This window comes from Chelonoidis abingdonii, chromosome 6, assembly GCF_003597395.2.
Source record: "Chelonoidis abingdonii isolate Lonesome George chromosome 6, CheloAbing_2.0, whole genome shotgun sequence".
Lineage (NCBI taxonomy): Eukaryota > Metazoa > Chordata > Testudines > Testudinidae > Chelonoidis > Chelonoidis abingdonii.
Window position 1 is genome coordinate 72,962,971 of NC_133774.1, and position 17,432 is coordinate 72,980,402.

The 17,432-nt window shown below is 44.9% G+C and overlaps 1 protein-coding gene across 4 annotated transcripts in view; it reads left to right on the forward strand.

Annotated features, from left to right (window-relative positions):
* Positions 1-17,432, forward strand: part of APC (APC regulator of Wnt signaling pathway) — a 196,404-nt gene that overhangs the window by 153,013 nt on the left and 25,959 nt on the right. For 3 of the 4 annotated variants that reach the window (XM_032768262.2, XM_032768260.2, XM_032768263.2), the window contains exons 9-11: positions 4,670-4,783; positions 15,591-15,969; positions 17,196-17,291. In XM_032768262.2, the coding sequence (XP_032624153.1) occupies positions 4,670-4,783; positions 15,591-15,969; positions 17,196-17,291 (589 nt within the window). The remainder of the gene's footprint in view (positions 1-4,669; positions 4,784-15,590; positions 15,970-17,195; positions 17,292-17,432) is intronic. The other variant, XM_075067153.1, reaches the window with a different exon arrangement.

The window sequence follows — 17,432 nt, forward strand, 5'->3', positions numbered from 1 at the left end:
CCACAGAACAAAAAAGAGCTCCAGCATGAAGACCATATGGAGAAGATACTGAAAATTCTGATCCTGCTGTATGGAGAGATTTGAATCTCGTTCTAATGCAGAATCCGTCCAAAGACGAAATGCCAAAACATTTGAAAAAAAAGCTCCAGGCCCATGGATTGGGGGAAAAAAAAACAGAGGCACAACAGGGGCTCCAACACAGTCTGCTGAAACTAAGGAGCTGAGAACAAGGAAGCCACCAAAACCAAAGAATCAAATGGTGGGCACGCTCGCAGAAGGGAGGCGAAAGGGTTAACTGACGAGATAGAAAACACGTGCACCTCCGCACACACTGAGACTGCGTGGTTACCTGTTCTGATCAGCGCTCCATGCTGGGCAAACAGGAAATGGAATCCAAAAGTTCACGGGGCTTTTCCTGTCTACCTGGCCAGTGCATCTGAGTTCAGATTGCTGTCCAGAGCAGTCACAATGGTGCACTGTGGAATAGCTCCCGGAGGCCAATACATCCAATTGCGGCCACACTAACCCTAATTCAAACCGGCAATGTCGATTTCAGCACTACTCCCCTGAGGGAGGAGTATAGATATCGATATTAAGAGCCCTTTATATTGAAGTAAAGGGCTTCGTTGTGTGGATGGGTGCAGGGTTAATTCAGTTTAACGCCGCTAAATTTGAGATAAACTCATAGTGTAGACCAGGCCTTAGTTTATGTTGCTTTAGAAGCTATTTAAGCTAAGCTGAAAAGAGCCACTCTTATTTCAGTATAACTGGAAAAGATGTCCTGTGTAGACAAACCCCAGTTGAAACTTTTAGTTATAGTTAGTTCCTCACTCAAATTCAGAGTTCTGTAATGTTTAAGTGGCAAATGCTGCAGGGGAAGTGGTGGTGGTCTTGTTTATAAAACTGCTTCAGATGGACTTTTACAAAATTATGGAAGTATTTCTAAGTTTTGTAAAACCTTGTTTTTGTAAAATCTAAATTTGGGACAAATTTTACAGTGACATTATGTGACCAAAAGTAGGGTCTATAGAATTTACAAACTGAGCAGTAGTTATTCTGCTATTCAATATGTAACTTCACTTTATTTTGTTGTTCTGTAGAACTGTTTTTATTCACAGACTAATTGTATACCATAGGCAGGGATGGTCTTGCTAAAACACAGGCTGAGGAGTCAAGAGTCTATTCTTGGCTCCATTACATACTATCTGATCAGTGTTTGTTTCCCGTGTTTTTAAAATGAGAGTGATACTTCCCTGCCTCACAAGTATATTGTAGGACTTAATTCATTAATGTTTGTAAAGCACTTTGAGATTCTTGAATGGAAGGTGTTAAGAAGGTCTAAGTATTATTGTTTTCATTGTCTAATTGTTTTTCAAAATTGTGTTGTAATCATTTTCTTTGTTTGTCCATAAATGGTAGAAATACTAAGTTGTTTTTCTTACACTGTGTTGGCCATTTATAAAGCACTTCAAGGAAATCGTGATTTCATTTGAAACAGCTGTTAATTAGGTCTTAGAAAATGTTTTGTTTGGGAAAAAATGATCTTGAGTGAATAAAATAGTTTGAAAATAAATAATTTTGTACATACATTTTTATTTTTTGCATGATCAGTTGCAGGATTGGGGTCACTTAGCCAGTGGTCAGATATTCAGAGAAACTGAGCACCATAGCCCCCCGTAATGCCAGTGGAGTGGTGGGTGCTCATCATCTGACAATCTTTGGTGCATAAATAAGAATTTAGGTAATTAACTTTAGTCACCTATATTAATTTTGGCCTAAGATCATACTAATCTTAATCATTCTCTGTTTCTAATTTGAATCATCTTTTAAAATTCGTATATTTAACACACACAAAAAAAAAACCCTACATTTAAAACATTTTAAATTACTCTGGTGCAGGCCTTTAAATGTGACTTAATCTGGTCAAATAACATGTTTCTTGTAGGATTTGCATCTGTGATTCCACCACAATTCGGGTTGGTTGGTTTGTTTGTTTTTTCAACATTAAGACCCTTCAGGTACCTGCAAATCTTAATTGACTGTTACAATAATTGATTCTAGTTTCATTTTTCAATCACTAAAGGGTAAAATTAGTTAGATGGGCAGTATATTGGTGTGGTTTTGGTATAAGGCTATGTCCTATACTACAGACCTTACAGCGGCATAAATATACTACTGCAGCTGCACAACTGTAAGGTCTTTCGTGTCCGCTCTATGCTGACGGAAGAGAACTCTCCCACCAGCATAATTAAACCACCGCAATGAGCAGCAGTAGCTATGTTGGTAGGAAAGCATCTCCCGTTGACATAGCTCTGTCTACACCGGCGCTTTTGTTGGGGAAACTTATGTCGGTCAGGAGTGTGGTTTTTTTCACATCCCTGGACAGCAAAAGTTTTACCGATAAAAGTGCTAGTGCAGACAAAGCCTAAGTCTCTATCGCAGTACCCACTGTACAAGTATGCAACGTATCTTTGATATGTCTCTCTTCTGTTAAACAGGTTCTCTTTAATCACTCTCACTTGTTTGCTGAGAAGGAAGGGAACCACTCGAGAACAGAAAAAGCTAAAGAGGCTCGCTAAGAGTATTAAAAACTTGAATTTGATTTGCTGTAGTTCTATTAAACGTTTAGCCTGGTGGTAGGGTTTGGGATTAAGATTTTAATTCCCTATTCTAGTTTTAAATACCAGTTTTTAAAAAACAATTATTTAGTAGTAGTTTCAGTAAAAATTCAGTTGTAAAGTTAATATTCACTGTAGAATATCTTTATCTGTAGGAATAGCCATAATTTTTAAAAGTTGCTAAAAATAGCCATATCTTAAAACAATAAAATTTTGATTATTATCCTTTGGTCTTATCAATAACATCTGACGCTGACTGATTTTATTAATATTTTCACTGGTAATACAGAAACAAATTGCAATAACTATCCAAGATCCCTATCTCCTGCCGTACAGGCAAGCAGGGATCTGAGATTTCTGCAGAGGCAGAATATTCAGTCCCAGAGGGGCAAGAGTGTCTAACGTCTCTCTGCTGTGACTCTTGTGGTCAGTATAAGAGTTCCTTTGATGAACTGCAAGAAAAGCATTTATGCCTTAGGGAGAAGGAGCTCTAAAACTAGTGGGGGAGGTTTCCAGAGGCCTAGAAAAGCATGAGAGAATTTAATCTTTTAACTTTTGGAAGAACTAGAAGTTTTTCTTTTGTGCTGCTGGCCTGAATGCGGAGACTGCATGATTTTGGATACATCATCCCCTTACTGTGTCCCATTAGGAATGTTACCAGAGCTACAGGTCAAAGGATGGGAAGCTCCTTGGAAGTCTCCTGCCTTCGCTCTATTGTAGGTAGCTACTATGGGAGAAGCTCACCTAGTAGAGAGCTGCAGGCCCATGCACCAACTCAGCTAAAATTCTCTGCTGCTATGGCACTCAGCTCAGTCATGAGGTAACGTGCAGTCCAACTCAATAGAGCTACTCTTAGATGCCCTAAACAGCATATAACCTTCCATTAAGTGAATGAGAAGGGCACTGTCAGGGATCAGAAGGAAACTACTAGAATGAACTTTAAAATATATATATACACAGAAGCCAGAAAAGAAGAAAAATCTACATAAAATAAAAAAAATAGGACAAGAAGAAGAAAAGAGGAGAATAAAGAACAGGGAAGAGACAAAGGGGACAAGAAAAGTGATGGTGACAACTTCATAGAATCAAAAGGTTGGAAGGGACTTCATGAGGTCATCTAGTCCAACCCCCTGCTAAAGGCAGGACCACTTTCCCTAAATAATCCCAGCCAGGGTGCGGTCTAGCCGGACCTTAAATATCTCTAAAGATGGAGATTCTGCCACCTCCCTAGGTAACCCATTCCAATACTTCACCACTCTCCTAGTCAGAAAGTTTTTTCTAATATCCAGCCTCGACTTCCGCAACTGCAACTTCAAACCATTGCTCCTTGTTCTGTCCTCCGTCACCACTGAGAACAGCCTAGCTCCCTCCTCCTTGGAGCACCCCTTCACTTGATGGTGTCAAGCTATAGCCAAAGGGGGCATCCATCCACAGTGTTTTTCTGGAGGGTCTCCAATAAATAAAAAGGTTAAAAAACACTGTTTAACCTCTTTTCGCTCGACAAACCAGAACTGTATCTGCCACAGATTTGCCTAGCAGCTTTCCTTTTTGACCCCACAGAATCGCTTTCCTTGTCAATTTTTGAATGACTAGTTGTATTCTGAAGTGGTTGAGGTTGTGAGAAGCAGGGTCCGGATCTGTAATGTCACTGATGCAGAATTCCTACTTGTTCTGTATAAACTGGCCTAAAAGCAGAGTCTGGTTTGTAGTCCCTTGTTCTTCCTTTTATCTGCTGGATGTTGTTGTTTATTTCAGTTCTCATTTGTCTTGATAAAAGTAGTTATTTTAAAACTCACTCAATAATTAGAATTAATTTTATAGAACTGCTTTGAGACAGAATTAAGGGACAAATAAGTAATAAGTCATCTTTGTGAATTTTATTTAAGTAACTTCCAAACTGTATTGGAACTGTATTGTTAACTAAAACACAGGGTGACAAATTATGATTGCAAACATGACTAAATGGTCAAATGCTGAAACTAAAATAGTCAACAGTTGGCCCTTCAGTAAAAGACTTTTGGATGCTACCTCATTGTTCTTTAAACTTGTAGGGTTCAACTGCTCGAATGGACCATGAAACAGCCAGTGTTATGAGTACCTATTCTGTTCCTCGAAGACTGACAAGTCATCTGGGTACCAAGGTAACCGAAGATTACAAACCACAGGTCGCTAATGCTACATTTTTACTAATACAATAACTTCATTGTTTCTACCAGTACTATTATATTCACTGAATGATCTTTCCACACATACTAATTTCATGGAATTAATTTTTTTTTAAAATAGTTTTTCTCAGGCTTTTAAAAATATGCATTAAAAATCCTTCAATTTTAGAAGAAAATATGAATTCCCATTGGTAGAATTATTTGTAATGAATAAAATTTGATTGCAGGAAATTGTTGGAGCACCTTAAAACCTTGTATTGTTATTAGATGATCCAGATGATTGTGAAAATGAACCCATCCAAAAGACTAATTTTTTGGTATTTGAAGTGCTCATACAAGACTGAATCCTTGAAATAGATGTCGTTTTTGAGAAACTTTCTAAAATGTGACCTGAGCCATTGATGCTGCTAAATCAACATTGTGTCACTAGCATAGTTACAGTATGTGAAAGAAACAGTCTTGTTTGACTAAAGAGGTCTTAAATTAAAAATGAGACACATCAATGCTAAGACTTTAAGGAGTTCCTTTTTTTGTGAACTATGTGTTGGGCAGAAAAACCACTTTCTGTATTAAATATTCATTATTTAAAAGTGCAAAAATTTATAACATCACTATCAATCACACAATTTGTTACCAAAGAGGTAGCAAAGATATATTGATTACATTAAACATTTCGTTGTCTTTATGGAGTATGGTATTAGAAATGTTAAGTGCAATCTATGCAGAATATTTTTTTTTTTAAACGATGGGATAGGAGAAGTGGAGAAGGCTTGAATCCTCCAATTTTCTTTCTAGTGTAGATAGAAATTGCTTCCATATCAACAGGACCATAGGCACCAACTTCTCCTCTGCCCCATGGGTGCTCAACCACCACCTCACCCCGCCCCAAGTCCACCCCCTTACCCCAAGTCCCCACCCTTGTCCCGCCTCTTTACCTCCTCCTCCCTGGAGCACGCCATGTCCCCACTCCTCCCCCTCCCTCCCAGAAAGTCCTGAGTGCTGTCAAACAGCTGTTAGGCAGTGAACAGGAAGCGCTGGAAGGGCGGGGGGGGAGTGGGCACGCGGTGCACTTGGGAAGACAAGGTGCAGAGGGGGTGGGGGTGGGGGCAGGGGGAGTTTGGCTGCCGAGGAGGCGGAGCACCTGCTAATTTTTCCCTGTGGATGCTCCAACCCTGCAGCACCCATGGAGTCAGCACCTGTGAGCAGGACTAAAAATATTAGTTTAGCAATATTTGAAGAAGACTCAATGTCTGAGCCTTCTTCAAGAGACGCAACGTCACCAGTAGGATTTTTGGACATCAAAACTATTTCTCTCCAATGTCTCAGTACTCAGTACTTGAATTTTATGTTGCTGATTCTTTAAAATAAATAAATAAAATCATCTAGAGATGGGAGATTTTCCCAGAATGAATCCATAGTATGTCAGGGGCATGGTTTCAGAGGAGTTCTGCAGAGAACCCTTACAACATTCATATGCCAGTGAATACATTATTATTTATTTTATGCAGTTATTGTAGACTATGCTGTCCATTAAGTAAACTGTGCTAATAGCAGGCCATGAGAGCCACTGCTCTAGACTAAGCTCTCAACCTGCAGCCCAGTCAGACAGAGCTGCAGCCCACGTTACGTTCTCGGGGCCATACAGGTAGTATTGGATGCGGCCTACATAACACATTGGGTCGCATATATGGCCTACAGTGGTAAATAGGTTGAGACCCAGTGGTCTAGAGTCACTAGACAAGTGGTGGGCAACCTGCGGCCCATGGGCCACACATGGCCCATCAGGGTAATCTGCTGGCAGCCCACAAGACAGTTTGTTTACATTAACAGTCTGCAGGCAGGGCCGCCTGTAGCTCCCAGTGGCTGCAGTTCACCATTCCCAGCCAATGGGTGCTATGGGAAGCAGTGCGGACCACAGGGACGTGCTAGCTGCCGCTTCCCACAGCTCCCATTGGCCGGGAATTGTGAACCATGGCCACTGGGAGTTGCAGGTGGCCATGCCTGCAGACGATCAGTGTAAACAAACTGTCTTGCAGTCCGCCAGAGGATTACCCTGATGGGGCCATGTGCGGCTCGCGAGCTGCAGGTTGCCCACCACTGCACTAGGCTGTACAAACTTATATAATCCTTTTCTTGTACCATGGTCACTAGTGGACCTAGTCTCTGAGGTAGACAGTAAGGGCTTGTCTGAAAGGGAAGTTAGTGCACAGCAAGTTAGTGTGTGAATTTACAGCACATTAACTACTACACACTAATTCCCTGTGTGGACACTTACTGCACAGTAAAGTGACGAGTAAGTTAATGTAGACTAGCTGGTATGCTGTAAATTCACACCTTAACATGCTGTGTACTAACATCTCTGTGTAGACAAGCTTTAAAGTTGCTGCCTCAGTGTCTGCCCAGAGAGATACGTTAAGCAGATTGCTTTCATTCTCTTTTGAGTACAAGCATGCCAACTCCATAACATATTTGACTGTTTCCAGTCCAGAAAGTGAGGCTCTCTAAACCTCATTTCTCAGGCACTTGCCACTGTACTGTCACAAAGCTGGCTCACGGCTCTGCCAGGTTTTGATTCTATCATTTTGACATTTAATATTAAGTAGTTTGTGAATCCATATGATCATAGAACTTTACAATGTTTAATACTTCTACTTTTTCAGCGATTTCATTGATTATCATAGGGTTAGTAAAATACGTGATTTTCTGAATACTCAATCTAGTATAAATTACCAAGACGCATTCAAACCTTTAAATCTTGTACAACACAGTGGTTTGATCTTATCTTCAATGATGTTAGATCTTCTCATGTATGTCATAGGATATTTTGTTGAACTTGTGATCATTTGCAGCAATTTAGCTAGGATTAGAGAATCTGATCTAACGTAGTATTTGGCAAATCTGATTTCTTGTCTAGCTGGTACATATGGGATGTATCACTCTGCAGGGACTCGTCAACTGCTTCTTCCCTGTCCCAGCTGGGTAGCCCACTTATGAGTAGCTTCTCAAACCAGGGGTTTTTAATGTTTTTATGTGACTGCCTCAAGAATCCCTCCTAAATTAATATTTAGATATGAAATCCACTACAGTGCTCCAAATTTGGTATCCCAGTAATATGTATATTTGGTACTTTAATAGGGACAGCTGAAAACAAAGCTGAAAACAATTATGAACCAGATCATCTGGGAGAAAGAATTTAATCAGAAAAATGTGAATGACAATTGGGACTCATTTAAGAACACCTTACTAGATGTCCCAAAAGCCACAACTGAAGAAGAAGGCTGTGCTGGTTAAAAAACCAAACCTGGTTTAGAGGGAAAATGAAAGCAGCTGTAAAAAAAATTTTTTTTTAATTATATAACAAATAGAAGAAAGGGGAAGTTGACAGTAATGAATATAAATCAGAAGTTAGGAACTGTAGAAAATTAATCAGCGAAGCCAAGGGACACGAGGAGAAATCTATGGCCAGCGGAGTTAACGACACTAAGAAGGAGTTTTTTAGATGTATTAGGAATAAAAAGAACCTTGACAATGATATCAGTCCATTACTAGGTGGAAATGATAGAATTATCAATAATAATGCAAAAAAGGCAGAAGTGTTCAATAAATATTTCTGTTCTATATTTGGGGAAGAAACAGTTGATCTAGTCTCTCTATATTATAATTATTACACTCTTTCCATTCCACTAGTATCTCTGGAGGAGGATAACAGAAACTACTGAAGTTAGACATTTTTAAATCAGCAGGTTCTTCTTCGAGATGTGTTGTTCTCGTCCATTCCACATTAGGTGTGCGCACGCCGCATGCACAAGCATCAGAAACATTTCCCTTAGCGGTACCTGTTGGGCAGGAAGGGCACCTGCCTGAGCAGCGTCGCTGAGCCGTGCATATATACCCCCGCTGGCCTGACCCTCTCCAGTTCCTTCTTACCATCCATGGCAGCATGAAACAACTTCTTGCTCTCGTACGAGAAGCAATCCCTTAGCTTTAGAGTACTTAGCTGCTATCAGTTTGTTAGCATTATATTGTTGTGGACACTTGATAGATTAGGTGTTTGGAGGCTTCCAGTACCCGCCCTGGGCCATGGGGCATGTCACAGGGCCACGGGTTTAAGTCTTGTGCCACATGCCACAAAAGTATGCCGGTTAGTGACCCCCACGACTCCTGTCTACATTGCCTGGGGAAAGCACACCAAACAGAGGTGTAAGATTTGCAAGGCGTTTAAGACTTTCGCTTGATGGAGGCAGCGCTGCAGCCATCGGGCCCGGAGCACCCGACGCTGGGTCTAATCTCCTCGGTGCGGAGTGCCCCGGAGTTCTCAAGAGACCCAGTGCCGGGTCAAGCACCGCAAGCCATCAGTCCCAGAGAAAAGTAGGCCCCGGCACCGCTCATCCTCCCCGGTACGGCCCAAGACTAAACCAAAAAAAGGGCGCAGATGTTCCCCGCAAAGGAGACCGGCGTCATCTAAGGGCCCGGGCACCGGAAAGAGCGGGATGGACATTGTACTCGTGGCACTGACGCCACAAGTCCCTCTGAGTCTGGTCATAAGTGAGTTCAGTGAGGACGACGGGCTTGAGGGAGTAATAGATCAGCCCTCCATGCCTGACATCTTTGAGGCAGCAAAGGACCTCATCGGGTTGTCAGCAGTGAGCCCCCTCCCAAACAGGGAGAAGCCTCCGGCACCCAGGCCCGTGATGCCGTTGAGGGGAAAGATGGCAACGGTGCGCTGTTCAAGGTCACCAAGCTGGTATTCCTCCCGGTGTTGGTCCCGGTCGAGTGTCGAGTCTGCGGACTCTCAGTTACCCCTGACGCAGAGGGAAGCCTTGGTGGCAGAGGCGAGTCAGCGCACGGGGTTAGTGCAAGGGACCCGATGCTCTCCGGCACCCTCCAGAGACCGGAACCAGGAGAAGGTGAGCCAAGCATCGCCAAAGGCTTCCAGAAGTCACCGGTCCCAATCCAGGGCTCAGGAGCACTGATATTGGTCCCGCGAGCAGCAGTACTGGTCCCGTTCCCAACTGGCAAGAAGCCGCCCGTTGACCTCCCGCCGGCACAGATCGATGGCACAGCTGTGGCCTTCGTGCTCGACCTCGCCAGAATCTGGCGCTGACTTGGACTGGTACAGTTACCCACACCGGGCACCGGACAGCAGAGAACACCTGGCTGGATGGCAACCCCAGTGGGGACCGCTGGGACACTGACCCTTCTGGACCTCCTGGGCCTACCACCAGCAGCAAGTGACTCCCTCCAGGGCCAGCTACTCAGGAGCACCTGTCCTGGTCTCTGCACCAATGCTTCTCCGTGCAGGAAGCTACAGCGTCCAGTCTTCCTGCGCCGTCACTGAGTGAGAGACAGGAGAAATCAGCACCGAGTCCAGTGCCTCCCCAGGGTCAGCTGTCCGGACTCGAGCTGGAAACCCCTCCTTCGGGGGAGGGGGACCAGCAGGAGGAAGCAGAGCAGCTGCTGACCTCTTTGTCATCCCAGATGAAGCGGTGGCAAGCATAGCGGTATCAGGACCTTCACCAGTAGACCACAGAGCCCACCAAGAGCTACTGCGTAAGGTTGCTCATAACTTGGGGTTACAGCCCGAGGAGACGGTGGAGCAAGAGGACCCCATGGTGGATATCCTGAGCCCAGAGGGTCCATCCAGAATAGCGCTTCTGCTTATTAAGACCATACAGTCGAACTATAAGACTACATGGCAGACCCTGGCTTCCAGCACCCCAACAACCAAAGATGTGGAACACAAGTACTTCACCCCATTAAAGGGGTACGACTTCTTGTTTTGCCACCCAAGCCTATGTTCCCTGGTAGTCTCGGCAATAAATGAGAGAGAGCGCCAGGAGCACCAGGCCCTGACCCCTAAGGCCAAGGAAGCAAGGTGTTTGGCAGGAAGGTGTATTCCTCAGGGGGCCTCCAGTTGACGATTGCTAACCAACAGGCCATCCTCAACAGGCATAGCTTCAACTCTTGGGCGGCAGTGCGGAAGTTTAAGGACAGCCTCCCGCAGAGTTCCCAACAGGAGTTTACAGCGCTGGTGGATGAAGGTCAGGCCGTAGTGAAGACCTCTCTCCAGGTGTCCTTGGATTCGGCAGACACGGTGGCCAGGACAATCACATCTGGTGTGGTCATGCAATGCTCAGCGTGGCTGCAGGAGTCAGGTCTGCTGGCTAAGGTCCAGAACTCGCTCTCGGACCTCCCCTTTGAAGGGTCCGGGCTCTTTTTGGACCAGACAGACACAAAGCTGCATAGCCTCAAGGACTTGAGGGCCATACTCAGGTCGCTGGGTACGCACACCCCAGCGACCCAAAGAAAGCCCTTCAAGCCACAGCCGCCTCCTCAGCATCACTACTAACCTCGTCCTAGGGAGGAGCCCTACCACAGGCGAAATGGGGATAACAGGAGGCGGCGCAATAATAACAACAATAGCTCCAATAGGCCAGGCCAGAGCCAAGGCCAACATAAGTCTCAGCCTGACCCTAAACCAGGCTTTTGAAGGTGCGCTCAAGAGCAGCGTACGAGACCCATCCAGATCCATCTCCTTGTTTCCTGGACCACCTGTCCCGCTTCTCCCATGCGTGGTCCAGTATTATGTCGTATTGCTGGGTGTTACGCACCATGCAAAGCGGTTACAGGCTGCAGTTCTCAGTCCCTGGCTACCCCCCACCCCCTTTCTCATCCCTCTTCAGGGACCCTTCTCATGAGCACCTCCTGGAAGAGGAGGTTCGCACACTCCTAGAGGCAGGGGCAGTACAGTTGGTAACAAAGGACCTAAGGGGGAAAGGGTTCTACTCCTGCTACTTCCTCATTCCCAAGGCCTTCATCCCATTCTGGACCTGCGCATGCTCAATGAGTTCCTGGTCAAGGCCCGGTTCCGCATGGTTTCTCTGGGCACCATTATCCCTTCCCTGGATCCGGCGGACTGGTACACTGCCCTTGACATGAAGGACGCGTACTTTCATATCGCCATCCACTCGGTGCATCACAGATTTGTGGGCTTCACTGTGAACCAAGAATATTACCAGTTTACAGTTCTCCCTTTTAGCCTAGCTACAGCCCCACGGGTGTTCACAGAATGTATGGCGGTGGTGGCAGCCTTACGGAGGCAGAGGGTTCAAATTTACCTGTACCTCGATGACTAACTCATGGCATGCTGGTCCAAAGAGGAGGTTTGGTCCCACGTGCAAGTGGCCCTGAGACTATTCTGCACACTGGGGCTCCTGGTCAACATCGCCAAGTCCACTCTCATTCCAATGCAGACAGTGGAATTCATAGGGGTGGTCCTAGATGCGGTACAGGCAAAGGCAAGCCTCCCAGTATCACGATTCCTAGCCATCCAGCAATTAGTGAACTTCCTGTGCCAGTTTCCCACTACAACAGCCAGATGCTGCCTGAGGCTGCTTGGCCACATGGCAGCATGCACACACAGGGTCAAGCATACCAGACTGAAACTCAGGACACTGCAGGCTTGGTTCGCCCATGTATACCACCCACGCAGGGACCTCATGGACTTGGTAGTGACAGCCCCTGGGGACGTGCTAGACTCTTTGCAGTGGTGGCTGTCCCAGACCATGGTTTGCGAAGGCAGCCCCTTTGCTACACAACAGCCGGACCTGATGCTTGTGATGGACGTGTCAGACCTTAGATGGGGTGCTCACCTAGGAGACCTCAGGACTCAGCTTGTGGTTGGGAGCAGAGTGGTCGCTCCATATCAGTGTGAAGGAGCTCAGGGCGGTTCGTTTAGCCTGCCAGACCTTTCACGCCATTTTGAGTGGTCACAGTGTGGCTGTTCTGACAGACAACACGACCGCCATGTTTTACGTAAACAAACAGGGCGGAGCCCGCTCCTCACCGCTCTGCCACGAGGCTCTCCTCTGGAACTTCTGCATAGCCCACACCATTCACCTCGAGGTGTCACATCTCCTGGGGGTGCGGAACGAACTTGCGGACCACCTCAGCAGGTTGTACCACATGTACAAGTGCATGCTCAGAGCGGACATCGTGTATTCGCTCTTCTGCAAGTGGGGGTTTCCCCGGGTAGACCTGTTTGCTGCCAGGGGCAACACCCAGTGCCTGCAGGCTCAATAGCAGACACGTTCGCGATCCTGTGGGGAGGGGAATTAAAATACGCCTTCCTCCTGCTTGCTCTGGTGCACAAGATCCTGCTCAAGGTGCGCAGGGATGGGGCAGAGGTCATCTTTATCGCCTGAGCCTCACCTTGCCAGCACTGGTTCACCACACTCCTGGAGCTATCGGTGGAAGCCCCAGTAACCCTGCCCCTACATTGGGACCTCATCACACAGGACAGAGGGCAGCTCCTCCACCCCGACCTGCAATCACTGCATCTGACGGTGTGGAAGCTCTGTGGCTGAACACTTTGGACAGCCAGTGCATCCTCCCTGTGCAGCAGGTTCTACTTGGTAGTAGGAAGCCTTCTACCAGGGCGACTTACCTGGCCAAGTGGAAAAGGTTCTCGTGCTTGTTTGGGCCCCAACAGGTCCAGCCACGCCAGGCTCTGGTACTCACCATTCTAGAGTACCTACTGCACCTCAAGCAGTAGGGGCTGGCCCCGTCCTCGATCAGGGTGCATCTGGCCGCCATCTCCGCCTTCCACCCGGGGTTTTCAGGGGCTCAGTGTTCTCCCACCCAATGGTGGGGTGGTTCCTTAAAGTACTGGAGAAGGTGTTCCCTTACTCACGCCCCCCCAGTTCTCCCATGGAATCTCAACTTAGTCCTTTCTAAGATTATAGGGCCCCCATTCAAGCCCCTTGCTACCTCTCCCTGCTCCACATTTCCTGGAATGTGGCATTCCTGGTGGCCATTACCTCGGCCAGAAGGGTATCTGAGCTGAGGGCACTCACCTTGGAGCTGCCGTATACAGTATTTCATAAAGACAAGGTGCAGCTCCACCCACACCCCAAGTTCCTCCCACAGATGGTCCCACAATTCCATCTAGGCCAGGACATTTGTCTGCCGGTGTTTATTCCCAAACCACATGCGGACCCGAGTCACCACAGTCTGCACTCCCTGGATGTCTGTTGAGTGTTGGTGTTCTACTTGGCGTGCACCAAGCCCTTTCGTAAATCCATGCAGCTGTTCGTGCCATGGTAGAAAAGATGAGAGGCCTCCCAGTGTTGGCGCAGTGAATCTCCTCCTGAATTACAGACTGCATTCGGGAGTCTTATGATCTTGCAGGTGTTCTGGCCCCGGCGGTCGCAGCCCAGTCGACCAGGGCTCAAGCAGCTTCAGCAGCTTTCCTGGCACAGGACCTGGTCCAGGAGATCTGCAGAGCAACCACCTGGTCGTCGGTGCATACCTTCACGACCCACTACGCAGTCAACCAGCAGGCCCAAGAGGACATGGTGGTTGGCATTGCGGTCCTCCAATCAATTGCTCTGTGACTCCTACCCTCTTCTGAAGGTAAGCTTGTGATTCACCTGATGTGGCATGGACGTGAACAAGCACTCCAAGAAAAAAAAATGGTTACCTACCTTTTCGTAACTACTGCTGCGAGATGTGTTGTTCACGTCCATTCCACCACGCACCCTCCTACCTCTCTGTCGGAGTCGCCGGTAAAAAGGAATTGGAGGGGGTCGGGCTAGCAGGGGTATATATGCGTGGCGCTGCTCAGGGAGGACCCTGCCAGCCCGACGGGTTCCGCTAAGGGAAAAGTTTCCAACGCTCATGCACGTGGGGCGCGCACACGTAATGTGGAATGGACATGAACAACACATCTTGAAGAACAACAGTTGTGAAAAGGTAGGTAACCGTGTTTTCAGATAACTTGCATCCAAGAGTTTTTAAAGAGTTGTCTGAGAAGCTCATTGCACAATTAATGTTAATTTTTCAATAAGTCTTGACACTTTGGGGAAGTTCCAGAAAACTGGAAAAAAGCTAATGTTTGTGTTAATTTTAAAAACGACAAATAGAATAACCTCAGTAATTATAGACCTGTCAGCCTGAGATTGATCCTGTTTAAGTTAGTGAAGCAGCTGATAATGGAACTCAATTAATAACATGGAGCAGTGGCTGGTCTGGCTGTCCCAGAAGCCACCTGAGCAGCTGGCCCCAGAGCCAGCAGCTTGGATGGTCCTGGGGTCAGCCACATTGGCCCCTGCAGAAGTCACAAAGGTTGCAGAAAATCACAGAATCTGTGACAGACACAGAGCCCTGTCCATCACTGACCATTTTAAAATCAAGAATTGATATTTTTCTAAAAGATCTGTCCTAGGACTTATTTTGAGGAAGTTCTATGGCCTGTGCTGTACAGGAGGATAGACTAGATGATCACAATGGGTCTTCTGGCCTTGGAAACTATGGCTCTATAAGCATATTTAATTTGCACTCTAGCAAATTATTTGTTATCGGAGAGCAGCCTTTAAATGAAAGTATTACTCATGTAGATAAATATCTATTTGAGAGAAAGAGAATTCATAGTAGACATATCCTGGCTTGCTCAGGCTAAAACATGATTCGGTAGCACATTTTCATTAATATGCTATTGTTTTAATCCTTTAATACAATGAAAATCCAGACCTGTTCAGTAGAGGTCTAGATGAACAAAAATATATATCAGATATCACTGTTATTTCATTCACATTACTACCAAGTGGGTTCATTATAATTAATGTTTCAAACAGCAAAGAACCAGTAATAATTATGCAACTTTTTTTTAAATGATACCGATTCTTGCACAACTGGGGGGGGGGAGGATTTTTTCCTTGCTTTTATGTATCATTCATCACTTCTTTTCAGTTTGATGTATCTTTTTTTAGAAAATGTAACTGTGTTTTTAAAATCATTTGGCCTACAGGTGGAAATGGTGTATTCTTTGTTGTCAATGCTTGGTACTCATGATAAGGATGACATGTCACGAACTTTGCTAGCTATGTCTAGCTCCCAAGACAGCTGCATAGCCATGCGTCAGTCTGGATGTCTTCCTCTCCTCATCCAGCTTTTACATGGCAACGATAAAGACTCTGTGTTATTAGGAAACTCTCGGGGCAGTAAGGAGGCCCGTGCCAGAGCCAGTGCAGCACTGCATAACATCATTCACTCACAGCCTGATGATAAACGAGGCAGAAGGGAAATCCGGGTACTCCATCTTTTGGAACAGATCCGAGCTTACTGTGAAACATGTTGGGAATGGCAGGAGGCACATGAACAAGGCATGGATCAAGACAAAAATCCAAGTATGTCTCTCATAATGCTTTAAAAAATGGCTAACAATATATTATACAAAAAATTTTAAACCGTGAGTTCCATTTTAAACTGAATTGGTAGAAATACTCCTGAATTAAGGATTTTTTTATATGAAATTTTTTAAAACAAAAATAGAAGTAATATCTGAAAACAGAATGTCTCATCTGTAATATGTGCTGTCTGTAAATGCTCTGTGGAAGACTGCTCTTTAAAACATTGACTGTCTATCTCATAAAAGGTATAATCCCAGTGATTTTTTTTGTATACTCTATACAAATTTGTATTCATGCTCACTGCTGTTTTGTCTTGTTTTAATGTATGTTCTGAACACTGAATGCACAAAACTTTGTTGTTTTTTAAAACCTACCTTTTTCTCATCCCATTTTGTTTTGGTTGCTTGTTTGATTGGTTGTTGGGGAGGTTAAGGTAGGCACAAAAAGAACAATCTTGTTCCAATCAATTCAGTATAATGCAAACAACTATTAAAAACACAGTTTGATATTTGATATTTCTGACATACAATCACAGCCTTGTCAATGTAAATGAAGTTTTTTCAGATAGATTTGAAAATTTATGTAACCCTTTAACTTCCCTAACTGCACTTCTGATTTAAGGGAAAATTACAAAAACAGGCCCTGATCCTCCAGTATGTTCTATGTTGGTAGTTCGTCATGCCCACAGGAAGTACCATTGAAATCAGTGGGATTGGCATGGGTGCAAGATGGAATCTGATCTCACTACAGGGATCAGACTGCAGAATCAGAGCTCATGATGACATCCTAACACAATCTGTGGCCGAGACAAAATCTGGTACAAAAATGTTTAGAGCTACAAATGCTCCTAGTTTGAGATAGTGCTGATTATCCTTCAGAAGGAAGGAACAAGACAATTTTATTTTTGATACTGCATTATTAAACACAACCAGAAAACCTAACCTATCCCACTCTCTACACTCCAAAGCCATTGTCACGATAATTAGGAAATGAAATTCATTAGCATTAAAATTTGTCTCATAAGTCTGTGAGCATGGAAATTGTTTTTGTTAGAATTATCAGTGAGTTTTGTCTTCTCTTGCGTTTTCTCAGTGATCCAAATCCTGAAAAAGTGATCTAAATATTTATCTTAAACTTTGAATCTCTTGGTAAGGCTTATTATTTTGACAATGCCCTTCTAATATACCACGTCAATATTAATTGTTGCCCTTTTTTGGGGACAGGGCCAGCTCCAGTTGAACATCAGATCTGTCCTGCAGTGTGTGTTCTGATGAAACTTTCATTTGACGAAGAACACAGGCATGCGATGAATGAACTTGGTAAGATGAAATATTTATACAGCTGTTGAGAAGTTTTAACTTTCCTTTCTTGTCCACTTAATAGAAATCCAGTAGGTTTCTCTGTCACCAGTTCAGATTGATCAAAGTCATTGCTAAATACTTCAGCAAATCTGGCCCCTG